Source organism: Clavelina lepadiformis, chromosome 7 (assembly GCF_947623445.1).
Source record: "Clavelina lepadiformis chromosome 7, kaClaLepa1.1, whole genome shotgun sequence".
Classification (NCBI taxonomy): Eukaryota; Metazoa; Chordata; class Ascidiacea; order Aplousobranchia; family Clavelinidae; genus Clavelina; species Clavelina lepadiformis.
In genome coordinates, this window is record NC_135246.1 from 730675 (window position 1) to 739983 (window position 9309).

General features: G+C 36.6%; 1 protein-coding gene and 1 pseudogene across 1 annotated transcript; one reads left to right on the plus strand and one right to left on the minus strand.

The window, feature by feature from the left end:
• The first annotated feature begins 1118 nt into the window (after window positions 1-1118).
• Window positions 1119-1919, plus strand: LOC143465163 (phosphatidylinositol transfer protein alpha isoform pseudogene; annotated as a pseudogene).
• Window positions 1920-4290: 2371 nt separating this feature from the next.
• LOC143464825 (uncharacterized) lies at window positions 4291-5906 on the minus strand. Its single transcript, XM_076962832.1, has 2 exons — window positions 5134-5906; window positions 4291-4865 (listed from the first exon to the last, which is right to left on the minus strand). Exons 1-2 carry the CDS (start codon window positions 5529-5531, stop codon window positions 4688-4690), a joined length of 576 nt encoding a protein of 191 aa, XP_076818947.1. The 5' UTR covers window positions 5532-5906; the 3' UTR covers window positions 4291-4687.
• Window positions 5907-9309: the final 3403 nt, after the last annotated feature.

Sequence of the window (9309 nt, forward strand, 5' to 3'; positions counted from 1 at the left end):
TTGGCAGTAGTATTCGCACAATATTTCGCTTTTTTAATTGTCAATATTTTTTTTATGTTTTTTCACGTACGAATAATTGTTCAATACGCCTCCTTAATAACAGGAGGGGCTGTTTTTATTCTGATGACGCACGTCTACAACATTTCGCCCATTGACATCGCATTAACGCAAACTGTTTCCATTCCCTTCCTTTTCAAACTTTTTTTATAATTTTTTTGGTTATGGTTTTATTGTTTTAGCTTAATAAGTTTAGAATCAGACTTTTTTATTCTTACATGTTCATTTCTTTTTTTATTTCAAAAGATTGCGTTAAGTCCTTTTATCCTACATCTCGGCGGATACAAAAACTCAGCTAGGTGACCGGGCTTGTTTAGTAGCAAATTCAAATTGAAAAATGGTACTTTGCATTGTTTAAGATAGGGCTTCGCATGGGCCTACAGCCCATTAAAGACTTGTTTCGTGCAGAGTACGAGTTAATTAAGAACATAGGTTAAACAAGAAACTCTACGTGTATGCACCACGTAGTAAACACTCTGTGTTAAAATAGAGCTACTATCAGTTAAATACGTTCAACGTAACAAGTAACGCAATGTCAATACGTCAGGAAAGGTGCATATAACGATAGAGTACCCATCTTGCGTGAAGTTAAATTCCAAAGCGCTCTTCTGACAGCGAGCAAAGTAAAAACATGGCAGGAATGCGAAAAGAATACAGAGTTGTTTTGCCACTCCTTTGTGGATCATAGCTGAAAGATGCAAGACCGGGACTGGAGATAGAATGATAGAGAGTGGGGTGACATGTAGCTCGAAAATTACTATGACAAACATCCTGCATAATATTTCCGGTATCATCATTTTTCGACATAAACAAAACAACAAATAGCAGTTGTAGTCTAAACCTACTCCTCAGCATCAGTATTTTGATGGAGGCTAATAGCTTTTAAAAAGTAATAGAAACAAATTGACACGATAAAGTCTTAGTAAAGACCAATTCACAAAATGTAGGTGTGATAAAGAAATCGAAATCTTGAGTGAAAGTTTGGGACAAGTTCACCGTTGAAGGGTAAAAATTTAAAAACATATTTCATAGTTTTCGTTTTTAAACAAGGTTACTAAAGCATGGCTAGATTGCGAAAAGAATACAGGATTGTTTTACCAGTCACCGTCGATGAGTACAAGATTGCTCATCTGTGGAGCATTTCTGAAAGAAGCAAGCTCGAAACTGGAGGCGGGAATGGCGTCGAAATTATAGTCAATGAACCAAGCGAGATCGGGCAATTCACTCACAAAATATGGCACATTGCTGACAAGGTGCCTCGAGTGATTCGAGCACTGGCTCCTAAAGGCTCTATCGAGATACATGAGAAATCATGGAACACCCATCCGACCTGTAAGACCGAGCTGTCAAATCCTGATTACATGAAAGAGGGTTTCCAGGTTGAAACGAAGACAGTGTGCTTGTCAGATCTCGGAGAGTCCGAAAATGTTCACAACTTGCCAGAAGATGAATGGAAAAGTGTTGAGGTTGTTCACATCGATCTTGTCAACGATCCAACCGACTCCAGAGATTACTCCCAGGAGTATGACCTCAAGCTCTTTAAATCAGCAAAAACTGGCAGAGGACCGTATGCTGAGGATTGGAAAACTCAGTTGAAATCTCAATCACCGCCAACGTACATGTGCGTCTATAAGCTGGTCAGTGTAGAGTTCAAATGGTGGGGTCTGCAAGACAACTTCGAGTCCAGGATTCACAAAGCAACAAGAAGACTATTCACGAGTCTACATCGCCAAGTGGTCTGTTGGATAGACGACTGGTATGGATTGAGCTTAGAGGAATTGAGAATACACGAGCAAGAGACGAAAGAAGAACTCGAACGAATGCTTAGATCTGATGGAGTAAGAGGAATGGTAGAAAAATAATTCTGTTATAACAAAAAACAAAAATGTTTTTTGGAAAACATGTACAAAAATAATCGTTTAACTTCATTAGTCTAATAACAAAATTTATCAACGCTGAGTCAATATACAGTTATAATTATGTAAAATAAAAGTTACTATAATGACCACTTGTATCTCAATGCAAACAACTGTGTTTAAAATTCTGTTGTTGCATTATATGAGCATGAATATAATTTGCATGCAAGTCATGACCTCGAAATCACTTCTTGCGAAGTTTTGCTCAGTTTAAGAAAACAGTTGTTCAACTTGTATCAAATCACAGAGGTATAATCAAAATTTAAAAATGTATATTGTTCTAAGTAAGTATGTCACTATATTTCGTAAGCAAATTAAAGAGTGTCTACTGTAATCTACTGTCTTGTAAAGTAGAAATTAGAATTTCATGCGAGTTCTATTTAAAGAATTGGTGTAAAACATGCATATTGTATATTGTTGTTTTTATCAATACTGTATAAACAAAAATTACGTCATCGCAAAATATACAGAAACTGCTTGCGCACATATTAGTGTAAATGTTGTGTATGTTACGTATATCACAAAAACTCAATGAAAATAGCAGGAAGTGTTGATGAGATTGCAAAACTATACACTACACAAGAAAGTATTCACGTCACGTTTTATTAAGATAACTAATGTATTTCTAAAGTATAGAAGTTTCACGATAACGGGTTAACCCGGGTCAAGATATGCTAAATTAGTAGTCGCTTAACGTGTCTCCGGTCAAATCAGTTTGCTGAAATTTAGTTTGAAATTTTTATAAAATTTATCTGTTACCCTGTAGCCAATTTAAAAGTTATTTTAATAACCCTGAAAACAAATTATAAAGACGTTTATAACAACTGCAAATTTTTTGAATTTAGACATTTTCTAAAAAAGTCCTATATAGAGCTAAAAATTATTTATCTAATTTAACAACCAGCGATTAAGTATGACTTAGATTCTAACCGTTGACCATTAATTTGATCCCAATAGCTGTTACCAAATAAGGAATGGGTGTGCTTGTTTCAGAAATTCTCTGGGGATGGCTTCAAAAGGTTTTCATAACGTCTTTGTCACCAGGTTGATATCATTCCAGTCCAGGTTGTGTTTGACTTGATGCTAATTTACTATGGTAACTCGATCGGCCTCTGGTGACCATTTCAACAATCAAGTAATTATCGTAAGAGGGCAATGTCCACATTTAATTGAGCCTCTTCAAACATAGACAAAACGGAAAGCGGAATTCGGATAAACCGTCAGATAGGAAGTTTGACTAATTTCGATATGTGTGGACCAATAACCTAAGAACCGATCGCAAAACCAAGTCTGGAAAACGGCCACTTAATCCCACTACAAAACCTAAGTGAAATTTGGCGTAAAATAAAAAGAATTTTAGTTTTCTGATATTGTAAGACCCTTTGCGAAACTATTTTTTGCAATCATTTTAAATATATCTGCACGGTGCGACTCTATACAAGGGTCGGCGGAATATAAACCTTCAAGGTTCTCCAATGATAGAGCACTGGAGCACTGGAGCACTGGAGCACTGGAGCACTGGAGCACTGGAGCACTGGAGCACTGGAGCACTGGAGCACTGGAGCACTGGAGCACTGGAGCACTGGAGCACTGGAGCACTGGAGCACTGGAGCACTGGAGCACTGGAGCACTGGAGCACTGGAGCACTGGAGCACTGGAGCACTAGAACAGTGGAACACTGAACGAGAAGTTTAACCTGCATCTGATTTCAGATGAGCTGACGCGTTTTTCTTCACAGTATTTCTCTGCTCTGACGTAGAAGCAGGTCGCAGTATTGCGCAAAAACAGATAAAAACTTTGTTTACAATCAAGAAAGAAACAATAGTTTGTGATTTTAATGTTAGCAATGAATTAACGTAACCAAACTAAGAAGTTTGTAAAAAAAATATTCAACGAAAAAGTTGAGCCACGAAAGGAAAAATAAAATCCAAAATATTCGTTACCCGCCACCTGTAGCTATAGTACATGAAGTGACGTAAAATTAGAGTCTGCAGGCATCTGACTTTTCATCGTTTTAGATTTTAAATGACCCCGGGCCATGTTCGTTCTTCAGAAGAATGCCAAAAATCTAATGGCAATTTGGTCGCATAATCACTTATCCGCGTCGTACAACGCGTCTGATGAACTTGAAATGTATTTGCTTGCTACGTGGTGAAAACAACTCCTTATCAGCGCGAATTTTTTCATCATCAAGCTCTCCATAAACAAACCGGACAATAACCTAAAAAATGAGAATTTGTTTTAAATCGCCCGTAGCCTTATAAACTGTGGTCTGCATGGGTTTGTCGGAAGATCAATTGATCAATGTTATTGCGTGTTGGACGTAATGAACTTTAATTCCATGTAGACGTCATTGATTTATGTCAACATAACAACACAATATAGGGCAGCTTGGAACCTCACTGTATATAAAGCGATTCTAAGCAACGTATGAGGAAAATAAGCTAACGTGAGCTTTTTCATTGAAACACTACCAAGCGAGGTACTACAGTATCTATTAAAGTGATCTTCAACCAAGAGAATAAAATGTTAAATGACGTCAATAACACAAAGCATCATAAAGGGCTTTCGACATGGGCTCGTGTGGAAGCAACATAGCTCTGTCTTCTCTCGTCAAATATAGGCTTGGAGTTCGAGTTGAAGTTTGAAAGTTTTTTCGCCTCTTCATAACTGGGAAGATGATCAACTGGATGCTGATGCTCCTCCTGATTGCTCTAATACTTCCTGAATGACTCCCTATAAGAAGACACCGAGCGAGGATCAAAAGGACGAACGCTCTGAGAAGAACTCGGTGTCGCCATGGTAACCAATTCAGAGATGGTGACAGTTTTCTTCCTGTTCTCCCAGAGATCATAAGAAACACGAATGTCTCCTTCCTCAAGTTCTGCTTCTCTGTGAAATCAAAGACAATATCCTGAAAGATCAACCGTACGCATCATTTACACATCATCATTGCATATCATTATCAGCTTGATCAACACGACGTAACACTCAATATAGCCTAAAGCCTTGAAGAAAAGTATTCTGTATCAATGTAGTGTTATAGGAATATAGGATTCGCCCAGCTAATTGAGTCGACGTAAATCGTATTGTGGTAAACTTGAGATACCCACAACTACTTGTGTGATCGTAAACAAAAGACAATTTTAAACTAACTTACACGTGGTCGGTCTTGTTGTACTGATGTATGCGTTTGCATATGACGCATAAGGATTGATGACTTTTTGATACCAACAACAACAAAAGAAGAAAAGCGGTCACTGCCACGCCTATGACAATGCTGTGATGCATTTCGTTACTCAATGTACTGTCTTCAACGTCAATGTTGCCTTCAAATGTCTTCGAATTGTTCAGAAATGCGTTCTTGAAAGGAAATTTCTCTTCTCCAATTTGGTCTTCGTTTGTGACTTTTAAACCTTCATAAATGTCAGAATCTTCTTTTCCTTTGCTTTGGTTTTGTTTTGAAACGACTTGCTCAACGTCAGCAGCATTTACGCTCAAAATGCAAAGACAAATAATCTTCACACAAATTCTAGGTAGGTCTATTACTACGTGCATTGTTGCCCTGTTTGCAACTATGAAGAAAAACAACTCCCTCACTAAGCGTTAATTATAACGATCATTCATTATTACTAACCTGCAGAACTAGTGATTAATCAACAACCAACCAACCAATGTCCAAACATACAAAAAACTTGCCATCACCAACTTTGAACCTATGACTCTCATACCTCGAACTGTGCGAAGAAATAATTGCCGAGTCAAAACTGTCGCACAGCCTTTGTGGTTAGCGTTACCGCCGAATAGTATGCATTTCACGGTTTTTCTCTTTCGAAAATTGACGAAAGAGTCTCAGAAATTTGTCGACGTATCTGTCGGCTGCACCTGAAATCTTTTTAACTCTGATAAAAAAGCGATCGTTTAGTTCTTTAGTTAATTTGAAACATACCAACAAGATTATATTAAAATATAGTTCGCTTTGTAAACGGTTTAAACGTTTCTTTTGATAATTTAATGAATACTGAATGGGAGAAACTTTACCCCAGGCTATTTTTGTTAAGGTCATTGTCAGTTTTTTAATTACGCTTTGCTTGACGTCACAATGACGTCATATATTTATCCTTTCTGTTGCCAGTGTTGTATTGACGTAATTTGGCCACACCACAGCAAGCTCACGTAATGACAGCTGCTTATTTCGCACAAACACAAAAACAAGTTTTAACGGTGTTGTTCTTCATATGACGTCAGCCCCAGTGTTTTCGTTGCTGTTTCTGGGCTTAGGTGACGCTTCAGCCCCAATCACCACTTCGTCCTACGAAGTCTTTAAAAGTACAAATGAAGAAGGCGTCCAACAAACTTGTCTTCTTCAAATCCAAAGGTACAAAAGCTAGGGAAAAGGTAATTATTGGGATCCTAAAGTATGTAACTTTTGTTAGGGACGTAAGGGATGGACGTAATGGAAGGACGTAATGGACTTAAGGGGTGGAACAAACTTCCAAATGTTTTCTAAGAGTGCGAGAAATTGAAAAGGTTGGACCCCATATTCTGATCTCATACCGGGAGGGAATCGAATCCCGGATTTTGAAAAGCAAAAACTCTGAAGACCTCTGGCGGCCAGAAAATTAAATTACATAGAACCGAGGCAGAGTTCAACGGGTTTTCTTCTTTTGAATTTCTTAGTAATGACGTCATCGTGACGTCTACAAATGCTTTTACGATGTACAGGTGTCATCCTTTAACGAGACAGAAATCAATGTGCATTAGGCTGTTTCTTTTGCGCGGTGTCTATGAATCAAGTTTTAGTCTAAAAGTATCCAAGTTACCTGCGAACTACTGATGCGTGTCCTTTAGTTGAAGACATCACTGGAAGAAAAGTTCATTAAAGAACTGATGTTGATGGCAGAAAGTTATTTTTGATTGCAAACTAAAATCATGAAAAGGATCATCATTAGAAGTGCTTTTAAGAAGTGAATTCAAAATTGCTACACTCATGTCTGTAAAAAAATCATTTGCAAAGTTGGCAGAATGCAGCTTACAAAGAAATATGAAAATCATGACAATTTTACCGATTGTATCATTGATCATGCACAAAATAGAAAAAAGCGAATACAGAAAATTCTGTGTTGACGAAATAAATTCTATTGCGTAGAAACTAATAATTACGAGACGCAACTACATGGGAATAAGAATAATAATAACTTTGCTAATAATGAAGTTAATCACTTAATTAAATGTAGGCCTACATATATTGCACACTCTGCAAATATATTTTAAATGACTTATTGACTTAGGCCTATAGCCGTGGTTTGCAAAATCTTCGTCTCCGTTTAATTTAAAATGGATGCGGACAAAGAGATAAATCCACAATTTTAACTTCGGAGATCTGTTTAACTCCATGCAGAAGTAGGTTGCCAGATTTCTGTAAAATTCCAACAAAACAAAAAAGTTCTTGTTTTGCAATTTCCATCTCGGCACATCTCCGTAGACCTTTGAAGACAAACATAGACAACAAACAAAGATAACTACACAGTTATGAGATGACTTTTGACAAAAATTATTGCGTTTTGTTTTATATTCGATTAGACGAAACATAAAAGTATTTGCAGTGCCCACTGGTACAGACTGATAATAATAATGATTTAGTTTAGTAGTAGCTGCGTTAACTACATAGACAACAGATATTCACTGTTAATTATGCAATACTCGAAAAAAACTTATGACATGACGTAGAACTCTGTTTAGTCCTAAGATAAAAGTTCTGATACAGTGACATCATACCTTATTTAAAACAAATTATTGTCAATGAGAGATCTGTTGTATGCTTTGCGTCTATCTTATCAAAGGAAAACACAAAATTTCATAGAAAAAAAGGTAACCAAGCTGAAAGGAATGTGGTCTTAGAATAGTCTAGTTGCAGTTTTTAATTTATGCACATCACACTATTGTTATCCAGTGCATTGTGACATGACTTATGTTGAAATGATTAAATCCAAACTTGCCAAGCGCCACTAAATTTTTTCTTTCCTTGAAGAAAATATTTAAAGAATTATGCGAGACTTTTTGATTTTGCTTCCGCCTGAGTTTTGGTGACCGATGCTTTAGGTAAAATTTTATGTAATAGATTAACCTGGTCTGATATTATTTTAAGTTGATAAATTTGTCGTTTTAAAAATTTTGTCTTCAAACTTCATTTTTTTCTTTGTTGTTACTTTTTGTCATTTCAATCATTAATTTTATCAGACGCCACCAAGCTTTTTTTGCGCAAGCTGCTACCGATACCGGTAGATTGGCTGGTTGTATTGGGCTAGCAGTGCCTAGCACTTGTATGCTAGAACCGGCCAGACGCCCTGCGGTATGTTTAGGCTATATGGTTGCTGATTATTGTAATAAATGTATTTGGGCTTTAGCCAAAATTATTGCTCGAATTTAAACCGTCGTTCATACCTCGCTTTAAGCAGGCCATGATCGGTACAAGTACAACGCCATCATAAAGCTTGGAGTTTAACTTAACTTAGTTAACTTAGCTTAGTTAACCTGACTCGCATACGCTAGGCCTAAATGCCCTGCGTATATTTTTGTGTTTTCTTACCAACTGGTACATATTTTGCCGTTTTTTCACTTCCTGCTTTGTTTAAAGTAATTTTGTTACATGCCACAAGTTTTAGACGCCAAGTCACAATGAAAAATTAGGGCTGGTTGTAGTTTGGAATTAAAACCTGACTCGCATACACTAAATGCTCTGCTGATTAAACCAATTGTGGTCGGGTAATTGGTGTATGGAAGTACAAAGTGTCCGAATTTTATTAAAATAACGTTAGCATAGGCCTATTTTAATATTAACTTTTGGTGCAAATTAAGTTTTATTCGGGTAGTAGCCTACACGTAGGCTATGTTTCTTCTTCTTTACAGTGTAGCCTAGGGCTTGGCTACCAAATTTACTGTACTTTTTAGTTTCCTAATTTTTCTTACCTACAATTGGATAAAACAAACTAAGATATTTCAATTAACAATGTAAAAAAGTTTATGCTTATTTTCCATGTTTGTTTGTCATGCAGGCTGAATTAGCAAATATGTTGCACTATCTACAACTTTGTTTAACAGTAATTTCTGATTACTTTTTTGCTACCCTAGTTTTAAAGTTGTAAATTTCAGATAATTTACCTTGGCATTATATGTATAAATTCTTTGGCCTTGGAATGCAACGAGAAGATGAGCTTGACTTTTTTGTTATTACACAACAACTCCATATAGTTATACATATAGAGTTATACACTCCATATAGCCTACCTTATAGGCTACATAGGCCTAATTAAAAAGAACTAGTTTTGACATCTGT

What these genes read in the sequence shown, in the direction of transcription:
- LOC143464825 (XM_076962832.1), bottom strand. Translation starts at nt 5,531, where the DNA reads ATGCACGTAGTAATAGACCTACCTAGAATTTGTGTGAAGATTATTTGT. An exon ending in TACAACAAGACCGACCACGT is followed by an intron (nt 4,866 to 5,133) that starts GTAAGTTAGTTT and finishes TTGATTTCACAG; the next exon opens with AGAAGCAGAACTTGAGGAAG.